We start from the raw sequence: 22549 nt of genomic DNA, 5'->3' as shown, positions 1-22549 counted from the left end.
GGGTTGGGAAGACCTCCTGGAGAAGGAAATGGCAACCCACTCCAGTATTCTTGCCTGGAGAATCCCATGGACAGGGGAGCCTGACAGGCTATAGTCCATGGGATCCCAAAGAGTCGGACACAACTGAGCAACTTCACTTTCACTTTTCACTGATTAGAAAAAATCGTATTTACGGGGCACATCTATTGTAAAAAAAATTTAATGGGTACCTTTATACTATAGGGAGTTTTTAGAAGTCTCACTGCTGTTTAAATTTGAAAATATAATGTCCTAAAAATAATGGTTTGGTAACAGAACAACAGCATGTGTATCCTAATATGATACACCAAGGAAGGCACAGTGTCATTTCCAGGAATTTTCCCCGAAAATGCACAATCTGAATTTACTCATGAGAAAATCACCAGATGAATCCAAACCAAGGAATAGTTTACCAAAAACAGAAACTGGCCAGAACTCTTGAAAAAAGTGGCAAATACGTAAAAAGGCAAAGACTGGAAAACTGATCCAGATTAAACTAGAGTAAGGAGACAAGACAAACTGTGATCCTGGACTGAATTCTGGACCAGAATTAGGCAATTATGGTGGTACACTTTGTAAGTGCTATGGGTTACATAAGTTTATTTTATCCATTATTTTATTAATTTATTGATTTTGACCATTGAGAGAACCAGGTAAAGGATACATGGGAACATTTTAAATTATTTCAAAATAAAAAGTCAAAAAATAAAAGGCTAGAAAAGACCATTTAATTACCATATGGTAAAAGAGGATACTTTCCCTTTTGGTTATTTAATATTACAATTATTATATAAAAGTTTTAAAGAGGAAATTGGATTCTTTTTCTGGAAGATTATCATTGAGTGCTGCACTCCAACCTTATACCATTTTTCATGCTCATCTGCGTTTTTCAAATTTCCTTATCGGGCTGGTAAAACTTGTGTTTAGGAGATAATACGAAAACGAGTGATGTAGTTGTAAATAAAAATATGAGGGGTGGAGACGAGGTTCCCACTTCGTTTCAGACTATATTCCACCAACTGGTCACACTTTAATTTCCATTAACGTAAATATACCTTAAAAAAAAATCACTAAGCAAATACTAAATAGTCCCAGAATATCAAAGCAAAATAATCAACTTCTAATGAGACATTTATGGACTACAATTTGAAAACAGCTGGGGAAGCACCTCCTTTGACTTGACCTCACTAGGTATGTGTACACTGGAAAGACCAAGCCTCTACAACCCATTCCTCTCTTTTAGATTGTATAATCATAGCCCTTTTCCACGAACACAACAAAGATAAAGAGGTCAGGATATAGATATCACACATTTATACCAATCAAGCATAAAAAATGTTGATGGTTAAAAGGTGCCAAGAACTTGAAGCACAAGGCGTTCAAGTGTGATTCCTGTTATTTTCAAGTATAAAACTCTAAAAATGCAGTCTAAAACTAAAGCCATCACTTTTAATGAAAATGTTATTCTTCCCAGCTTGCAAGATGGGATTTAACCTTCACTAAAAACACACCTCTAACTTCTCTAATATCCAACTTATCAAACATTTCAAATACATGAAATTCCAATGAAACAAAAAGTGGTCACTCTTTGCAAATTAAATGCAAATGGATCTCTCCTAGATTAACCAACACCCATAAAACTCAAGCAACTAGACAAAATCTTGCTGTGCTTCAGCATCTTGATCTGTGAAAATGAAAAAACCAGGTAGGGCATATGCTCCTTTAAGCCTAAAATCCACTGATTCAATAAAATTCACCTCCCAATTTATTATCCAATTTAAAAACTCAGAAGCCCCACAAATGTCATTTTAAATATCCTCAATATGAAATTTATTTCAACAGCACAATGCAGAAGGTCGAAATTCTGGTATTGCACAATTCCCTTGTGCACAGAGAATTTCCCAAAACTTTCACTTTGAGGAAAGAGAGTGAAAAGAAAGTGGCTATTGTAAAAAGAAAGTGGCTATTTTCGTTGAGATAAAAGGCCGATCAATTTGGAAATTATTCTCTTACTCCCTCTTGTGGCTGGATTGCTTTCTTTTCAATTACAACTTCATCAGTTGCTTCCAAAAGTGCTCCACCAAAACTGCTAGAGAATTAGGTGGTGTCAAGAACTGACTTGGGGCTCCCCTGGTAGTTCAGCTGGTAAAGATGGGCCCGCAATGCAGAATACCTGGTCTGATCTCTGAGTCAGAAAGATTCCCTTGGAGAAGAAGACAATGGCAACACTCCAGTAATCTTGCCTGGAGAATTCCATGGACAGACCATGGAGTCACGAAGAGTCAGATATAATGAAGCAACTAACACACACACACGCGCATACATGAACTGATTTCGTTGGTATTTGTACACTTTTTGACTTTCTGTGCAATGCTGGCACAAAGTAATATTTTAGGTGTTTTATGAATAAGGTCACACTGCTATAAATGGGCAGAGTTGCTTAACTTCAAGGATGGAATCATACAGGACTCTGACCAGCCACTTAACTGAATGCATTTTCCATTAGTAAGAACTGGTAAATCTGCACCATATAAGTTTTAGCATATTAACAAGAAATTTGATAAAGCCAAGATTCAAAATGTACCTCCTAAAAATTAAGATGGTGAAACATACCAAAAAGAACTTACCGAGTATTGACTGGTAACTGCTAAAACTGACACTAGGGGGTTTTCCTTCTCCCCTTCCCCAGAGCCCTTTTCAGAGCTGGCATTACTGTTGACCTGGGCTGAAGTTTCTCACCCATCAAAGCTCCATTTCCCAGTATTTCCATCATGAAGGATGTTTTGTTTAAAAAAAAACAAACTCATTTTTTATAGTGTTTTAAAAACTTGCACATGCACGTTGTATATTATGTACAGCTCCCTAGTGGACCAGATTTTATCAGCCACTTTTTAAATAGAAGGCTGAAGACCAGTTCTTCTGAATTTGACCAACATAGCACTTTCCCCTCTAGGTTGCTGAGATTTCTATGAACAGAGGCTTTTTTCCCCGTTAGTATTATTTTTTAATTTTACTTTTTACAACATTAGTTGGTTTCTGCTGTAGGGCAATGTCAATCAGCCATAACCATACATATATCTCCCCCTCCCTAGTGGGCCTCCCTCCCCTCCCCCATCCCACCCCCTAGGTCATCAGAGTGCAGGCTGGGCTCCCTGTGTTATACAGCAACATCCCACTATTGGATAGTGTTGAGTAGAAACTTTTTATATTTATTATGTTTTTCTTTATAGCACACAGCTTATAAAATAGCAGGTAATAAATATTAAACTTTTCAACATTCTCCTAAATTTAATATCCAATAAACTAACCCTCAATGCAGTGATATCAAAGCAGCACAGAAGTGATACCAAAGAAGGTAAGCAGTATATTTGCTATTTAATATCAACACAGGGGTGTACTAACTCTACATAAAATACTCTACAGGTAGATGCTACTATTATCATTTCCATTTTGAATATGTGGAAACAAGAATCACAGAGATGAAACACTTGCCCAAGGTCATAAAAATATGAATCAAAGAAAATTCAAACCACCAAAGTCTACGTAGACTGTGCTAGGTTATGTCACCCTTTTAAAGTAAAGCAGCAGTTTACATTTTTAGAAATGTTACACAAGATTATTCTTCAAGTCTTATCCCTATGATCCAATTAAGTCTGATGATAATGGACTTAATGGTGGAAACGATCAAAGAGGAAACTGAAAGAAAAGGTCATTACAAGAGCATGATTCTTCTGATGTCATAAACATCTAGCAGAAAAATACTCATCAAATTACTGACTTGAGAACTTGCTTGTTCTAAGTATACTACAACTCACCTACATAAATCAATGTCCTCAACTGTCCATTTCCCAGAATAACATTTTGAAGGTAATGTGTTTTGAGTAAGATTTTTACCAAGTGCCCCCGGGTTGAATGTGGTTCAAGTGTTCCTTTGAAATTCTGGGCAAGAATGTATGTTTTAATGTATGTTTTAAGAAGAAAAAATAATTATGATCTGACAATTCACAAGTCTTGAATGTTGATTCAAGAGAAGCGGGTCTATCTCAGAAACACATTTATATTTAATCACCTGGATGAGAAACATTCAACTCACCACTGGGTTCCTTGGTAATACTGTTAATTTGAAAGAACTCCCAGATCCCCCAACTTGTTTGCAAGACAGAAGTTAACTTCCACTAAAAACATGTCTAACTTCTCTAATGTTGTCCAACTCATTAAGCAATTCAAGTCAATCCCTGTACTACAAAAATTGGGCATTCCTGGGACTCCTGGTTTTAAAAGAACGAACATGCATACAAGTCAACCTACTGGACAAAGTCTTAGCTTGAGTTACTTCACTCTATAAATTAACATTTGGATTATCTTTATGTTCTTTGTCATCTGTTATAACCATATTTTTATTTGGAGGAGAACAGAAGAAAGCTCACAAATTCCATTGTGAGAAACTAAGAAAAAGATTATATGCTGAACTCTTTTACTAATCTATTCCAATAAAAACAAATGTGAATGTGTGTCATCAACAGGGCCACACTGCTAACAAGTCACCTATATTCATCCATGCTCTGCTGTCCCCAAGACCCATACTATAGCAAAAGAATGTCAACAGAATATAATTAGTGAAATCTGCCAAGATATAAAACTATTTTATAGCACACTACTACTTATGTTATACGTTAACAGAAAATGTAAAACTGTCATCAATGACAAACTGCAATTGCATAGCAATTTTTACAGATACAAGTTTTTCATTATTATAGGGAAATGCTCACTAGAGAATAAAATGGAGAACAACCTGCTGCAAAGAAATGTACTTAGTACAATGGTAACTGATAAGAATGTCAGTTGGCTAAGCATGCCGTTTTTCCCAAGCCAAATTCAAACTTGTGCCATCTAAATATTAAGCATATCATATTCCTATAGTGTGTTTTACAAATTAAATACGAATGTCAACAGTCCTGTTTTTAAGGGGAATAAGGGAATAGAGCCAATCCTAAACTCAAAAACAACTCAGACATCACGATTAAAGAAAGTTATTAGATTGCTGCAAAAGTAGTTGCAGCTTTGAGTTGTTGGAACTTTGGTATTGAAATACATTCTTAAAGTAAATGTGGTTATGTTATACATTATTTTCATGTGCCTTTCTTGCTTTGTTTCTTTGCTAATGACATTACTATTGCTATTTATTTTAGACTGCAGAAATGTTAGACAAAAAGCAAATTACAGCGATTTTTAAATTCAAGTTCAAAATGGGTGGTAAAGAAGCAGAGACAACTCACAACAACGAATTTGGCCCAGAAACTGCTAACAAAGGTACAGTGCACTGGTGGCTCAAGAAATTTTACAAAGGAGGTGAGAGCCTTGAAGACGAGGAGGGTAATGGCCAGCCGTTTGAAGCTGATCCCCTTACAACTACACAGGAAGTTGCTAAAGAACTCAACATCCACCATTCTACAGTCATTCGATATCTGAAGCGAATTGGAAAGGTGAAAAAGCTCAGTAAGTGGGTGCCTCCTGAGCTGACTGAAAATCAAAAAATCGTTGTTTTGAAGTGTTTTCTTCTCTTATTCTAAATGAATCATTTTCCAATCTGATTGTGACGTGCAACAAAAAGTGGATTTTATGACAACCAGTCACGACTAGATCAGTGGCTAGACCAAGAAAAAGCTCCAAAGCACCTCCCAAAAACAAATTCGCACCAAAAAAGGTCATGGTCACTGTTTGGTGGTCTGCTGCTGGTGTCATACACTATAGCTCTCTGAATTTCGGCAAAACCGTTGTATCTGAGAAGTCTGCTCAGGAAATCGATGAGATGCATCAAAAACTGCCACGCCTGCAGCCGGCACTGATCAATAGAATGGGCCCAATTCTTCTCTACAGTAACACCCGACCAACTCCATGTCACACAACCAGCACTTCAAAAGTTGAACAAGCTGGGCTATGACTACAACATCTTGCCTCGTCCACCATATTCACCTGAACTCTCACCAACTATCATTTCTTCAAAGCATCTTGACAACTTTTTGCAGGCAAAACATTTCCACAACCAGCAGGAGGCAGAAAATGCTTTCCAAGAGTTCATCGAATAATGAAGCATAGATTTTTATGCTACAGGAATAAACAAAAACTTTCCTCTGTTGGCAAAAATGTGTTGACTGTAATGGTTCCTATTTTGATTAATAAAGATGTATATGAGCCTAGTTATAGTTATTTAAAATTCACTGTCTGAAACCGCAATTACTTTTGTACCAATCAGAGTAAAGAAACCCTCAGGCCATAAGATGGAAATTGGCAATGGCTTGTATCAGGGACAAGAAGACCAAACAAGAGCCAAAGGCACAGAAGGAAAGCATTTGCTTTATAAAAAGATAAGAGTAAGCGCTATCTGTATGCAGCACAGAACTGGGAAAAGAACAGTAAAGGTAACAAGTCCAAGTGAATGACCACCACTAGCAATGTAAAGTTTGTAACTTAGGGAGAGTAAGGGATAGAACTACTACTAGTAGAATGGGAGTGGCAAATAATCCTGGGTACTACCCACAGGAAATGGACCATACAAATGAGTATCAACATGAATGTGAACAGTTGAGAACCAATGATGCAGCCAACACAGCAATTAACTTACAGTTAGAAAAAGAACTCAAAGTTGAGTCTAAGATGTCATTGTTAAAAGTCTAGAAAATGTGCTAAAAATTAAGAGGTTAGAAAGAATAGGTAGTTTCAAAAAGAGGAGGAGCTCCTGATTGCAGCACACTGAAGCTGACAGCAGAGGTTCAGTGCTCAAGAATCTGTCTCCCAATGCAAGGGAAGCTGGTTCGATACCTGGTCAGGGAACTAAGAGCCCACGTGTCAACTGACAACTAAGCTCCACACTCTGAAGCCCGCACACCACTGCTGGACAGGAGCCCACACGCCACGACGACATATCCTGCAACTGCAACACAGATCCTACATGACACAACTAAGACCTGAGACAACCCAGTAAACAAATACCAAAAAAAGAAAAAAAATTCCCTGAAGAGCTCAATGCAAAACCGTAATAAAGAGAGCCGGATATCAGGATGAAATCACAATAGGGATTATCTCAGGAATTAAAAAAAAAAAAAATTCTAAGGCCTATTAGCATTTCAGTGGACTACATTAAGTTTTTCTGAGCTTAGCTGACATCAGAACACCCATAATTTTGACTTCCTCTTGCAATGCAGGAGATGCGGGTTGAATCCTTGGGTTGGGAAGATCCACTTGAGGAGGAAACAGCAACCCACTCCAGTATTCTTGCCTGAGAAATCCAACAAAGGAGTCTGCCGGGCTGTACAGTCCATGGGTCGAAAAACAGTTGGACACAACTGAGAGACTAGTCAACAGCAAATTATATTCATGGCAGGGGGGAACCAGTCTTTCACAGATTGAAGCCCCAATTCCAAAAACCCAAAGCTGATACTTAAATGATTATAAACTATGATGGAGGGTACTGAAAATCTGCTTCTGATGTTAGCAGGACATAGTTAGCTCTGATTTTCTTTATAAAAGCACAACTTTGTTTTGCATGTCTTCGAAGAGGCAAAATCCGGCATCATTTCCTTTGGGTAAAGTTTCTGCGAGGCCATTAAGTCCCAAATTCATTAATTTATAACATAACTGACCCCTTCATGCTCTAACCAGCACCCTCTCTCTCTTCCTAATCTCATCTCCTGCAAAATTACTGCAAAAGGCTTTTGAATAAAGCAACTGTTTCTACCTAATGCTCTGATAGAATGAACCATCACTTAATTTGCTGGATTAACCAAACCTCACTTAACAGACTGGCTTTAGGCCAGGCCTGTTTCCTTCCTAGGCAAACACCAATAATGCCCATGTCGTTTTATCTTTGGGCTAAATACTTCAGATACATTTTTCAGCTACTCTCTGAAACCCCCTTTAGTTTCTATCAGCAGTTATACCATTATTGAGTCCTGTATTTGTTCCCCAAGCTACGCCATTATACTTGGATATAATTACTTAAAATGCTATGCTATTTTTGTTATCAAATTTAAGTATGAAAAGAAGCATTTCTAATGCAATTACACTGCATGTTTTGAAAGGAGACACACACACATGTTAATCACTTGGGTTATCCAAACAATTGAAAGATTAGAAAAATTCTGATTACTTTCTTTTAGCTTCTGAGTTCTTACTCTACTATGTAAACTCAAATTACATTTTATAAAGGTTGCGTCTCTTTTAGCAGCAGGTCTATGTACATTCAAAAAGGTCTTAGCTCCACACTAGAAATGGGCAAATGAACACACACATTTGTTTTAACTGAAAATGTTTAGAATACGTAGGAACACAATTTGAACTACTTTTCAATTAACCAATTAACTAGGATCTTCTACTGTACCACTGAGATGTTACCGTAAGGTTTTTTTATGAGTAAAAAAATGGGCATTTAATTTTTGGCCACACCCTGCAAAACGTGGGATCTTACTTCCCCAACAAGAGCGTGAACCTTCACTCCTGCATTTGAAGTGTGGAGTCTTAACCATTGGACCACCAGAGAAGTCCCCAAATTGGGTGTTTTTAGAAGAAAAACTGAAAAGCAAAATTACTCTTGGTAAACTCTAAAGATACTCTAGGGTACCTTTACCTCCCTACCTCTCTAATTCAAATGCGTCCCTGGGGCTGAATACAATTTCTTCCTCTTTCTTGGGCAGATCAGAAGAGTCAAAGAGTTCATCATAAGTGTACATGTTCCTCCTATACTTCTAAGATTTTTCTTAGGTTTTTCTGCTTGAATTTCAATTTTTAATTCTGTAATCTATTTCTTAGCTCACTTTTAACTATCTTCACAGCTCATCTAATCACTAAACTTCTCCAGGTCATCTGTTTCTCTTTCTAGAACAGCAGGAAAGACTTCATTCTTATATTAAATATAAAGTATTGCTAGGCTGAAAAAGGATAAGTAACCTGTTGCTCTTGACCAAGCTGTTATTCTTCCCCTTCCCACCAAATAGTAAACACCTATCTTTCCATTGTTTCTTTCCTTTCCATTTCATACACCTCAGACTTCCCCAATTTACAAACTACCTCACCAGGTACAATAGTTAACCGTTATCAAGAAAACTCTTAAAAAGACTGCTGAATTTTATTACCAAAAGACTGTCCAATGCAGTTTTTAAAGCCCAAGGCACTTCCCAGCTTGCTCCTGCTTAATGGCAGTTCTATGGAGATAAAAACCAGTGCCCAGCAACACCACCTTAAAAATGTAGAGAAGCATAACAAAATGGAACTCAGTCAAGTTAACTGAATCACACAACAAATACTGTTGCCAACTGTTATAAATGACAGACTCACAATTCTACTAATTCATGTCCTAATAAGGAAGCCATTCTTTAACTTATTCCAGTGGCTTTCAATTCTTAAAATGAAACCTTTGAAAACTTGTTGGCCAGTATGGGTCTCTGTCCTTGAAAGAGAATTTTTAAGGTTTCTTGGATCCTTTAAATTTCATTCTTAGATTTCCAAGTTAGAGAGACCGCTATTAACTTATAGGCAGGTTTGTACCACTCTCACTGCTTTACAGAGAAGCCCCAAACTGAGATAATCAGGGCACCAAGAGCTCTATCTGATCTTCTCCACAGCAGTCCTATGGAGTAGGTATTATTCCCATTTAACTGAGCTCAGTTTTCTTTGATGAGTATCTTCAGGCCACCCGGCCATTTAAAGGTAACACTAGTTACGACTCAAAACCTGCTCTTTTAGGCCACTATATTATTGAGTTTGAATTAGGTACAACCTAGTATGCATATGCTCATTTCATTTTACATTTCATCAGGTTCAAGATAAAACCACCTAATTTTTGGCTCCTTGTGACTTTAGACAGAAGAGGTATCAACCCCTTCCCCCACTGACACAAGAACATTTGGTCTAAGATCTGCTAGAAAAGGCTGACTGCATTAGTTCACATACTGTAATTTCAAATTTAACAACACAAGGAAGAGAAGAACCATAATTTCGCATAAAGAGAAGTTCATGTTGTGAAGAATAAGGCCAGTGACCATGTTCTTCAGTAATGCTCTAAAACTTCTGTATAAAGTAACATGGTCCCTGCTCTTTCACTGCTGAGTAAATAGTATAAATTAAACAAACATTTGATAAGTACACATAACCAAATAAGAGTAGAGCTCTTCAGAGAAACTTTGAACCATGGAGGTTAGTTCCTACTAATAGGAAGACAATAAATATTAGGCAGTATAGAACAATGAAGTCTGGTTCATTAATGATGCTATCAGCCAATAATATCAATTCTGAAAAGCAATTATCTGCTTATTTTTCTCAAATTAAAAGTCAAAGAAGAAAACTAGAGCAACAAAAATTACAACTGGTTACATTTTTATTATATAAGATATTGAGATATAATTAGGCACACGTTCACTAATTATCAAGCAAATCAGGTCAAATCATTTTTTCTCTAGAAGCAACAGTTCTGCTATATTTTATTCTTCCATTTTACTTAACAGGAAAAAAGGAATTTTATGCAAGATGTTTCCCGAGTCAACAGGACCTGTGTGAAGAAAGATGATCCGGAAAAGAAGCCTGCCTGTAAAGAATCACAGTATCTCTAAATATCCAAGTTTCCCCAAGCTGAAACAGAAAAGGCTTTGGAAAATTAGCCGTACTGCTGACCTAGTTTCACCTCTTTTTCAAAAGAAGCCAAAAGCTCATTTACTTAACAAATAATTTGAATATCTACTATATATTAGCAGGGATGAGCCATGCAAAGATCACTAATGGAGCTTCACTTCTGAAAAGACTAAGGTTGGGAGCAAAAGCTTTAGAATTCTCTGAGCCTTTTACATAATAAAGGAATTAAACTTTCATTTATCTATACTTTCAAAGTGGAAATTTCATTTATACTTTCAAACTGGAAATTTCATTTAGATTTGGTACGAAGCCAGTGTGCTATTCTGAAGGAGAACACAGTGATCAGCAACCAGCATCAAACTCCCTTAATAATCATTTCAACAGGAAAAGCTATTCAGAGATTAATCCAGATATTCTCACCCACTGATCCAATGCAGTATTGTTTTTCCTTGATAAGGAAAGCAAAGCTGAAACTGCTACAGTCTTTTCCCAGGAAAAGTCTCACGATGGGAGCTTTTATACTTTTTGTGTGGAAAACATACAAATACCTACCTGGAATTGCAAATAAGCTGTTAGTAGAGGATGAATGTTACCACATCCCCTTTTATTCCTAAAACTGACTTTTGTCTTAAAGGAAATAACTCTTAATTATTTAATCTACCAGATATAATAACGGGGGGAGAAACATTAGAGTGAACAAAATTAAATAACACACTCAGGTTCTTACCAGTAAACAGAGCAAGGAAGGTGGGGAAAAGTCCAATAGCATTTTTTTAGTTATAGGGAAACACGGTATTTCCAAATTTTAAATATTCCTATCACATTAGCAAAGCATAAGATAAGCATTTGTCACTGAGTCTCAATAAAAGCATGGAACTCCCTTCTCATTTTAGTAATGAATGATAGCTATCAATATAAAGATTTCAAGTAAGCAATCAAAAACAAACTACCCACAAGATAGATACCACATGAGAAGACTGTAGCCCACATTAAGATAGAAAACGTTATTCTTCTTTAAAAAGACAGTCTAAAGTAAATTATCATTTGAGAAAAATACTCATAATTTAGGAACTGAAGCTATTCCATCAGCGTTAGACTACTGTAAAGGAATCATAATACCATTATAATTTTAACAAAAACTCCAAACCCCCATCAGAAATAATTTTGTATTGCTTGTTATAGTACTTCTTCCATGAACAAGATTCAAATACTAAGAAATGCAGTTGGATTTTCAGAGAAAGTGGGATTCAGCCTCTCTATATATACCAGAGCCCTGTCAAACAGAGACTCATGTGTATGTAAGAGTACCCATCTGCAGTGTAAGAGTAATCATTTAGTTAAACCCACATTAAACATTATTCCACGAACTCCCTGTTCATTAAAATATGAAAGTGTTAGTGTACACAGGCTGTTATATGCTAAACGGCTGCACTGTCCACCAACTTATCCTTATATTTCAACTCTTTTGGCACAGAAAGTCGCTATTTGTAAGAAAATTTAAAAGTTAACCAAAATGTAATGTTCAAGTCTTTTAAGCTATTTAGAGAAGCAGTGCTTCAACGGAGTAGACACTGAATTCTTAAAGTGCTTCTTGACTGAACCTGGAAAATCAAGCTTTGAGTTTTTCATAATCTTTTAATGTGGTTGTCACGTTCAAAGTTGACTTCCAACACTTAAATGCAGAAAGGCAAAAGCAACTGTCAAGCCAGTTTTCTGCACGGCTGACTCGTTATATTAACATTTCAGTGGCTAACCCAGGGAAGGCTACTAGGTCTACCATGTCTGCTACATCTCACATAAAGCAAGAGAGGTGAAATGTCTGCATCTATATACTTTTAAGAAAATCAGCTCTAGAACTACTACAAATATTCTAACCACAACTGAAATGATAATTCGATTACTTTACCTTTTCAATTAGAACAAAATATACTACCAATCTATTTGAGCTGACTGATAATCATTACAGAATTCATTTTATACAAATCTAACCACAATTGTTCTAACATTTCAGTAATGACACTCTGAAACACTTGGAAATCTAGAACACCCCATTTTTAAAAGGAAAAGAGAAACCAAAGAAAGAAAAAGATGAGAGTAATGGAACTGATAATTGTTACGAAACTCTGTATTACAGTGACACTAGACTGAACGGTTTCTCACCAGTACATCATTGCAGATATCTCTTAGCTCGGTTTCTATTTTCTCTCTGTATTCTCGAGCCATCTGCTGTTTTTTCTCAGCACCTTCCGTCTTTTGCTCAATACTGGAGACGACCCTCCAAGATGACCTACGGGCTCCTACAACATTTTTATAAGCAACTGAGAGAAGATTCCTCTCCTCATTGGATAATTCAGCTCCTTGCTCAGTTACAGACTTCATGCAGGCTGCCATGTCATCATATCGCTCAGCCTGCTCGGCCAGTTTGGCCTTCTGTACCAGCTCGTTTTTATCCATGACTGGATGTTCTGCAGGGGAAAAAAAGTAGCATTTAGATATTTTTTCCAGTAAAACAGACTAAAAATCATAGCCTTTGTAAACATGTTAACACTTCAAACTTAATTACCGATGGAAGATTCTCTACCTGTGGAATTCAATGGAACTTCACAAAAAGATGCTCAGAATAAGAAAAAAAAAAGTGGCATACTCAATGAGCATAGTGTACATTTAAAGCCATTAAAATCAGTTTAGCAAAACTAACATTACATTATCTCATCTTTGTTCACAAGATCCTTAATTTCACATAAAGTTGAAGCACACTTGACCAAAAAGGCTGCCTTAAAAACCAATCCTTATCTTACTTGGTCAAAATCTCAACTCTAGTTTCAAATATCACTGTGTAATCAAAAATCAAACAGCTTTTCTTTAGTGAAAACACCATCTATGAAGAATACGACCATATTTTCAGAATCACGACTCCTGTCAGTTTTAATGTAATTCATGTTCTATTACTGTTAGTATCTGCTCTTGTCAAGTGTTTAAATTTTAGCTAATAACACTTCCACCCCAAGTCCACTGATCTTTGCAACAGTTGATCAGCATGCCAATTTCCTGGAACAAATGACCATATTGCTTATTTTAATACTGTGACTGTAAAACCACCACCAAGGATCAATAACTAACCCTAATAAGGCTTCATTCATCTGTACCTTGTTACATGCACATAGGCTTTAAAAAAAAAAAAAAAACAACCGTGAGTCCTGGAACTTCAATTCTTACCATCTTTGAGCACTAAAATGTAGATGCTAAATGCTTCCCAGTCACTGTTCAAATGCTAAATGCTTCTGATGTCACTGTTCAGTTTAAATGCAGACTTACTGCTTGTTTCCAGTAGTCAAAAATTAATTGAATACATTATCACTCAAGCTGCCCTTATCAAGACTTCCTAATTCTTTCTCATTTTAAAGCTCTGGACTTTTCAATTTCCCCCTTATTCTATTCCTTAAGACATCCTTCTGAAAGATCCTAAAGCAGCACAGGAAGATACTAGCCCCTACAGTGGTCCCAAAGGGTACATGACTTACGATGAACAGAGGAGTCACTGTCACTCACTATGGGAACGGACTCCCTTTCTTTACCTTCCCAGGGAAATCCCACAAAACATTTCTTTTTAAAAAACCAAATCGGAACCAATCCTTTGATTTAAACAAGTAACTAGCTAGCCTTAATAGCAAGTATACTGTTTTCAATGTCAAACCCAAAATCTATTGTCGCATAACCTTCCTAGCCGTTACTTGCAATTACCAATTCTCCCCCCTAGAATTTAAAAAATGCCCTCCGGCTAATGCTACTTCTCAAGAAAATTATCTACAACCAGTATAAAGGTTCCTCTCCCAAACCCCTCGGTAAAGAGGGGAAGTGGACTAGTTTTCTCAAAGAATAAGCAGCGCTCCCAGGAGTCGCCGCACCCATTTAACCCTTCACCGGCGGAAGACTTCGAGGTGGGTGAAACGACAACGGGCCGCCTGTGACTTTAAAGGGCAAACCCTTCCGTCCGCGCCAGCCGCAACCCCCCTCCTTGGCTCCGCCCAGGCTGGTGCCTCCGCGCGAGTCCCCGCGTCTCCCTCTTTGTCATGGCGGATCTGTGTCAAGGAGCCCAACCTACAGCCCAGTGTTAATTCCCGCACCGGGGCCCGGGGTGGGGTGGGGGCGGGGGCGCGGGGAGGAGACGCGAGCCCCCGCCTGCGCGGGGAATGGGGAGCCGCCCGCCCGCCGCGGGGGCACGGACGCCGGGGCCGCCCGCCCGCAGAAGCGGAACCACGAGCGGCCGGCCGCGGACACACCCCACTGTCCCGTCGGCGTCCGGCCGCCACCGGCCGCCGCGGGTGCTCCTTTAGTCTCCGGGGGCCCGACAGCTGCAGCCGGTGGGGGAGGGGGCGAGCCACACCCAGGCGAGCCCGGCCGCCGCCGGCTGTTACGCGCTGGCTCACCCACCCCGGTCGACACACGCGCGCGCAGGAACCCTCAGGTCTACCAGGTCCCCGCACCCCCGGGAGGACGAGCGAGCCCCGTGGTCCCCCGTCTTCCCTACCCTCATCGCTCTCCCCTACCTGGGCTCCGAAACCCCCCTCCTCCACGCGGAGACAGAAAGCCAGCTCCATCCCCCCCACTCCGCCGGAATATTCAAGTTCTCCCCGCCCCCCCCCGCGGAACCCGGGAAATTCGGCTCGAGGTCTCAGGCGAGCCCCACCCCGGGGCCGGCTCGACCGAAGCACGGCCTCGCCCCGCTCCACCTGGCAGGCGCTTCCGGGCCGCCTTGGCTCGCAGCCCCGTGGCCAGGGCCGACCCTCCCGCCGCCGCGCCGCCGCCGCCCGGGTGGGGGAGGAGGGCTGGGTGCCTCCGCAGCGCGGGGCGCCGAGGCTGCGCCGCCGAGAGGGCGGGAGAGGCGGGGGGAGGGGACGGGGGGCGGCGGGGAGGGGGCGGCTCACCTGCGCCACTGCAATGCCCGCGGCCGCCGAGTCATTCTCTCTCGGGCGGAAGCGGGCAGCAGGGCGGCGCGGAGGAGGGGGCTGCGGGGGGGTGGGGCGGGGTGCGGGGGGCGCGAAAAAGAACGGATCGCGGCCGGCGCTGCCTCGGTCACCCTCGGGAGACCGGCGACCGGGCGGGTCCCTGGGGGAAACCTGGCGTGCGGGCGCCCTTCCCACCCCCGCAACCCCCGGGGACCGGATCAGACCGGGCGCCCCTCCGGGCCGAGGCGTCGATCCGGAAGCAAGCAGCCGGAGGCGGCCGCGAGCCGCCCGCCAGAACCCAGCGGAAGAGAAGCCGCCGCCCGTCTCCGCCTGAGGAGACTCCGCCTCAGCCCAGCGCCGCTCCCAACCGCGGGCGAGCGGGGCTTGAGGGGATGCGGAGCGGGGACTGCTCCCGCGCTTTCGGATGCTTCGCCTGGGACAGGAAGAAACGGCGCGAGGTGGCGGCGGCGGTGGAGGCCGAGTCCCTTACCTGTGTCCGGAGTAGGTGGCGACGGACGGATGGGGCTCAGCAGTCTCTGGGCGGCAGCGGCGAGGCTGAGACTCTGTCCCTGGATCTCGCTGCTCACAGGCTACAGCCGCTCCGCAGACACGGGGTTTCCTCCAATCACCAGCCCCGGCAGCAGGGGCACCACACGCACGATGACGTCAAACGCTGCTATGGCAACCGTTGATTGGTGCCCACAGCTCTGGGGGCCCAGAGCAACCGCCGCTCCCCAGCGCGCGGCCGTCCTGCCCGCCCGCGCTGGAGGGCGAGTGGAGGAGCGCGCGCGTCCCCTCCGCTCCCAACTCTCCTCCCTAGCCCTCTCGGTTTCCAACTTCTCTACTGTCCTGAGGGTGCCCGTACAGAAAGCCCTTCTTTTCTTCTTCTGGTCACCAGTATCCCCACCGTTTCCCTCCTTCCCCACGGATCTCCCGCAACCCTTTTCCGGCTCGCTCCCCCAAAACCAGCCGGGAGGCAATTTTTCCCCACCCCCACTTAGGGTTCGTGCGACCCTTCTGCGCCTGCGCCAGTTACTCCCTCAAGAAGGGGCGCCCGTTCGGCAACATCCGGGACCTTTCACACTCTCCCCCCCACCCCCTCCCATCCGCCTGGCCCGGCCCGCCCCGCCCTCCGTGCTTCGCGGCGGTAACTGCCCCCCGGGGCCATCCGCGGGGCTAGATTACGAGAGCGGCTCCACGGCGCGGGCATTATGATCTGGACTTGGGGGTGGGGTCGATGTGGCGTGCTAGCCCCCCAGCTTCCCCCGACACACGCCGGGCGGGGCGATCGGGGCGCGCGGCCCCTCCCTTTTTCCTTTCCGCTGCCGCCCCTTTACCTGCTGCCTCAGGGACTGCGGCCGGAGGCCTTTTAAGGCTCGGGACAGAGGGAGGCGTCCGGTCCCAGTACGTGGGCTGAGCCACCAGTTGGTTTTTCCAATCGGGGCTGGGGCATCAGTGCGCAGTGACAGCTGCGAGGGGACAATGGGTGGGCACCAAGTGGGAGTGAGGTGTGGCAGGCGGAGCTGGCGGGAGGTGAGGCCTGGGAAGAGGCTCTCAAAGGCCTTCAGCCTCTGAGAGGGAAAGACGGCGTCCTTAGGTGGAGGCTTTGAGGGGACCCTGGAGGCCGTAACATGACAGGAGGCAAAGAGGTTTGACTGTATTCCCTCATTTTTCGTAGGTTGAATTTTTTCTGTCCAAAATAAAGCTTTCACTTAGAGACCTCATGCTTCCGTGGTTTAAAACGTGATGATTACCTGTTTCCTCCTGACAGGGGGACGCGTTATTCCCAGGGCCCGGGTTGACCCAGCGGGCGGTGGGCCGCGGGCGGGGCGAAGAACAGGGACCCGGAGCCAGGAAGAGAGGAAAGAGAAGGGCGGAAATTGCAGGTGCCGCGTTAACGTGCCAACCTAAAACGGTAGGGCCTCCACCCAGTCAACTTCAGGAAGTTCAAAGACATGCATTCACTGTGTGAAATGTCTTTGATCCGTCTTCCTTTAGGTAATTGTTAGAACTTAGAAAAGATTAGTACCTGGATGACCTATCAAACCAATTGCAAAAGTCATTGAGAGTTTCTAGAACTCAGAACTCTTCTTGCTACCCATGTGTGAGCTCCATCTTGGCCTGGTTTACTTTTCCAACATCACTTCATTGAGCACCTACTGTGGTGGTTTGGTCGCTAAGTCGTGTCCAACTCTTTTGTGACGCATGAATCGTAGCCTGCCAGGCTCCTCTGTTCAGGGGATTCTCCAGGCAAGAATACTGGAGTGGGTTGCCGTTTCCTTCTCCGGGGGATCTTCCCGACTGGTCTTCTGCATTGTAGGCAGATTCTTTACCAACTGACCTACAAGGAAAGCCCCTGAGCACATACTGCTGCTGCTGCTGCTAAGTCACTTCAGTCATGTCCGACTCTGTAAGACCCCAGAGACGGTAGCCCACCAGGCTCCCCCATTCCTGAGATTCTCCAGGCAAGAACACGGGAGTGGGTTGCCATTTCCTTCTCCAATGCGTGAAAGTGAAAAGTGAAAGTGAAGTCGCTCAGTCGTTTCCGACTCTTAGCGACCCCATGGACTGCAGCCTACCAGGCTCCTCCGTCCATGGGATTTTCCAGGCAAGAGTACTGGAGTGGGGTGCCATTGCCTTCTCCGCTGAGAACATACTAGGGCCCTGCTTTAAGCACAGCTGACAAAAGAGCCTTCCAGGAGTTCAGCCTCAAGTTCCCCAGAGGATTGAATTTATCAGTAACCGTCACGTAAAATGTTTCCTCACTCTTTCAGCGCCTGGTGCTTCGGAGCACCTTGTCTGTTCTGTATGATGGGTTCAGTGTGCCACAAGAGTGTTCTACAAGTAACGTTCGGCCTGAAGTTCCAGCTGACAGTAAAATATAAACGAGAAAGAGGATTTTCTACTGACCAGTTCAATTTCAGTGTTTTTAATTTTCCCGTCGGAACAGATTAATAGTGGACAGAATGGATGAACAAATTGATCAGAGTTTTGTTTCTGGGATATTAAAGTCACCTTTCTTTGACTCCCAAGCAAATTCTTTTAGGGAGTGACTCACTTAAAATGACTAATATTTCAAAAACTTTCTTTAAAAGAAATTCTTGTCTCCAGTTTTATACCAGATTTCAGCACCAGAAAGACAGAAGATACTAAGTTTAAAAAATATTTCCTAAAAGGAAATTGATGGGAGTTCCCTAGTGGCCTAATGGTTAGGATTCCAGGCTTTCACTGCCATGACCTGGGTTCTATCCGTGGGATGAAACAGATTGCTCATAAACCTCACTCCATCAAAAAAAGTGAGGTTGTTTAATATCTCAAGTATATATATAGATAGAATATATGCCCTTTGTTTTAGAGGAAGTTTAGGGATTTTGCTGCATAAATAAGTTGTGGATTTACCTTAGGAAACAGCTAAATTAGATTTATGCCTCCTGCTTTTTTGGTGAGAGGACAGTAACTATTAGGTTTTACAAACTCAGATCAATGTGTTCATGGAATAAAGTGTAATGAGGTTGCAGGGAAGCAAGAATAGGGAATGTCATGGAAGCCCCAAGTGATAAATACTTTGAGGAATAGGAATAACATATGGCAAGGATAATTGAAAACAAATAGAACCTATGAACTTGAACGCTAGGACATTTACTAGAAACTTTCACTAGTAGTCTGACTTGTTTTACTTTCTTCAGTGCTCAACCCTGTTGGCTCAGTCAAGTTGCTTAACTTTCTGTGTCTTGATATTCAGTTCAGTTCAGTTCAGTCGCTTAATCATGTCCCCATGAATCGCAGCACGCCAGGCCTCCCTGTCCATCACCAACTCCTGGAGTTCACTCAAACTCACATCCATCGAGTCGGTGATGCCATCCAGCCATCTCATCCTCGGTCGTCCCCTTCTCCTCCTGCCCCCAATCCCTCCCAGCATCAGAGTCTTTTCCAATGAGTCAACTCTTCTCATGAGGTGGCCAAAATATTGGAGTTTCAGCTTTAGCATCATTCCTTCCAAAGAACACCTAGGACTGATCTCCTTCAGAATGGACTGGTTGGATCTCCTTGCAGTCCAAGGGACTCTCAAGAGTCTTCTCCAACACCACAGTTCAAAAGCATCAATTCTCTGGCTTTCAGCTTTCTTCACAGTCCAACTCTCACATCCATGCATGACTACTGGAAAAACCATAGCCTTGACTAGACGGACCTTTGTTGGCAAAGTAATGCCTCTGCTTTTGAATATGTTATCTAGGTTGGTCATAACTTTTCTTCCAAGGAGTAAGCATCTTTTAATTTCATGGCTGCAATCACCATCTGCAGTGATTTTGGAGCCCAAAAAGTCTGACACTGTTTCTACTGTTTCCCCATCTATTTCCCGTGAAGTGATGGGACCAGATGCCATGATCTTCGTTTTCTGAATGTTGAGCTTTAAGCCAACTTTTTCACTCTCCTTTTTCACTTTCATCAAGAGGCTTTTTAGTTCCTCTTCCCTTTCTGCCATAAGGGTGGTGTCATCTGCATATCTGAGGTTATTGATATTTCTCCCTCCCGGCAATTTTGATTCCAGCTTGTGCTTCTTCCAGCCCAGCGTTTCTCATGATGTACTCTGCATAGAAGTTATATGCAGACTCTTATATGCAAAGTCTTAATATTACTGTCAATAAAGTAGTGGTAATAAAAACACAACTCATTAAATGGTATTGAAGATTAAATGAATATATATGGCTTCTCAGGTGGCACAAGCAGTAAAGAACCTGCCTGCCAGTGCAGAAGACCTGCCAGTGGAGGTTTGATCCCTGAGTTGGGAAGATTCCCTGGAGGAGGGCATGGTAACCCACTCCAGTATTCTTGCCTGGAGAATCCTTTGGACAGAGGAGTCTGGGGGGCTACAGCCTATAAGGTCGCAAAGAATTGGACATGACTAAAGGTGACTTAGCACACATACATGTGACTGAGCACTAATAGGACATATCCAAAGCCATGTTCTCCTCTTGTGGCTTTGGTCCGTAAAAACCTCCTTGTTTTAACTTCTGTTCAATCCATTAATGGATCACTATTTGCCAGCTGAAATAGAGAGGATTCCAAGGCTTTAGAGGAGGGGAACCATAAGATAAAAGCAGTCTGAGTCCCTGAAAACCTTTAAAAGCCAGCCTTGATCCTATAGGACTTTATCGAAGGATACCTTTTCTTTTTTAAGCCACTGAAATTTAGGTTTTATCTGTTACAATGGCTCGCATTGTAATGTCTGTAGATATCATTGGCAAATCCAAAGCATGGTAAGGATTTTTTTTTTTTTTAAGAGGAAATGTGAAAGAAAAAAGGCATAGAGAGGGAAAAGAAGTGAGAGTAAGGGCCTCTGCTCTTGTGATAAGAGGTATTTTATGTATTCTCAACTAATCTATTGACTCCTAGAATGACTTTAGGAAAGTACCATTTTCTCAATTCTTAGTCACTCTAATAGTCTCACTACTTTTTAATTTACTATTCACTTGATGCCATCCTTATTCTTTTGTAATACTGTTTTAACCTTGTTTTTCTTTAAAAAAAAAAAAACTTGTTTTTCAGTCCATACCTTTTAACTCTATCCTGACATCCCAATCTCTAAACGGTGTTCTGTGATACTTTGATCATAGACTGGGTTTTTCACATGCTGATTAAAAAAATGAAAATATAAACCAATAAGAATCCGAGGTCTTCGGTGAGCTCTCATTTCATACCTTCACCAGACCCTTAACTAGGGCCCACTGATCAGAGATTATGCTGCTTTGGAGGGATAGAAATGCATGAGTCATACTCCCTCCCTGAAGCAACACACGGTCAAGGGACAGACCCAAACACCAAATGCAATTACAGAGAAGCACAGCGAAGTAAGGGCTCATAAAGGTAAGCAGATTGTGTTTTGAGAAATCTGAGCTGTGAGCGCTGTCCATGGAGAAGTGAGAAATGTTCCCTGAAAAACAAAACCTCATATTCATCCTACGAATTACTTATTTGACCATCAGCAGAGTCAGTTTTGCTTTTTTGCCTCCAATGGCATTTTTAATTCCACAGTGAAATTTTAGTTGCCTTATATTTTTAATTTACTGATGATCAATAAATAGACACTATCTCTCCTGCCTTCCATTAAGTACAGAGAGACATTTTCTAAATTCTTCTTTTCCCATAATAAAGTCTTATTTTCCCATCTTCAGTTGTATGCTCTTCTTTGGAGTCTTCAGATAGCTCTCTATTTCCTTGCACTATAGAGTTTTTTTCAATCTTGTGTTGAGGTGGTGATTGTTTTTCCTATTACAGTTCAACAAGACAAACTCCTTCCAGTCTTAGAGTTGGCCAACCAGCAGGTGAAATGTCCTCTGCTTCTCTTTGCCATCCTCTTGAAAAGATAGATAGATCTAAAGTTGTAGGAGAGTACAGGAACACACTCACCTACCCAAACGCTGGAATCCAGCAGACATTTACATTTATCACTTGTGGAGCAGCCGCCATGACAAGATCTTCCCCTGACCCATTGTCCAGTTATCTGCAAGGAAGGGAATTTATGTTGTCAAGAATCAGAGGCTATCTGGGGTTTGTCTTTAATCAGCTGTGATAAATGAAAAAACTGCAGTCTTGAATACTGTGGGCTGTCAGGGTGCTTCCCCACAATGCTTTATCTGCAGCTCCTTATGCCAGGGGTCTATCCATCACATTCTGTAGCCAGCCACCCCTGCCTCCCTGGTTCTCTGTAATTCTCCTGTGCCTTCTCCTGGGATCTGGAGATTCTGATTGAATAACAGTGTGAAGGCTTAACTTCTTCCTACCAATTTTGCTCTTCTTTCTTGAGGATAAAGTATTCATGATAAAGTTTCTTGATTTAGTTCCCTCTGTACTGTAGTTAGTGGAAATACCTCTTGCAAATGATTGATTCTTAATTTTGAAAAAGTTTTTCATGTAACTTTAATGGGGAAAATAGGAAAGATTATAGCAAAGATTGTAACTTGGCA

At 42.1% G+C, this 22549-nt stretch overlaps 1 protein-coding gene across 1 annotated transcript in view; it reads right to left on the bottom strand.

Annotated features, from left to right (window-relative positions):
• The window catches only part of YWHAZ (tyrosine 3-monooxygenase/tryptophan 5-monooxygenase activation protein zeta), a 34140-nt gene extending 17942 nt beyond the window's left edge, over positions 1 to 16198 (bottom strand). The window contains exons 1-2 of the mRNA XM_052651469.1: positions 16075 to 16198; positions 12799 to 13103 (exon numbers count right to left, since the gene is read on the bottom strand). Of these exons, the coding sequence (XP_052507429.1) occupies positions 12799 to 13092 (294 nt within the window). The 5' untranslated portion in view covers positions 13093 to 13103; positions 16075 to 16198. The remainder of the gene's footprint in view (positions 1 to 12798; positions 13104 to 16074) is intronic.
• Positions 16199 to 22549: the final 6351 nt, after the last annotated feature.

This window comes from Budorcas taxicolor, chromosome 14 (assembly GCF_023091745.1).
Source record: "Budorcas taxicolor isolate Tak-1 chromosome 14, Takin1.1, whole genome shotgun sequence".
Lineage (NCBI taxonomy): Eukaryota > Metazoa > Chordata > Mammalia > Artiodactyla > Bovidae > Budorcas > Budorcas taxicolor.
This window is presented reverse-complemented; position numbering and strand designations above follow the sequence as displayed.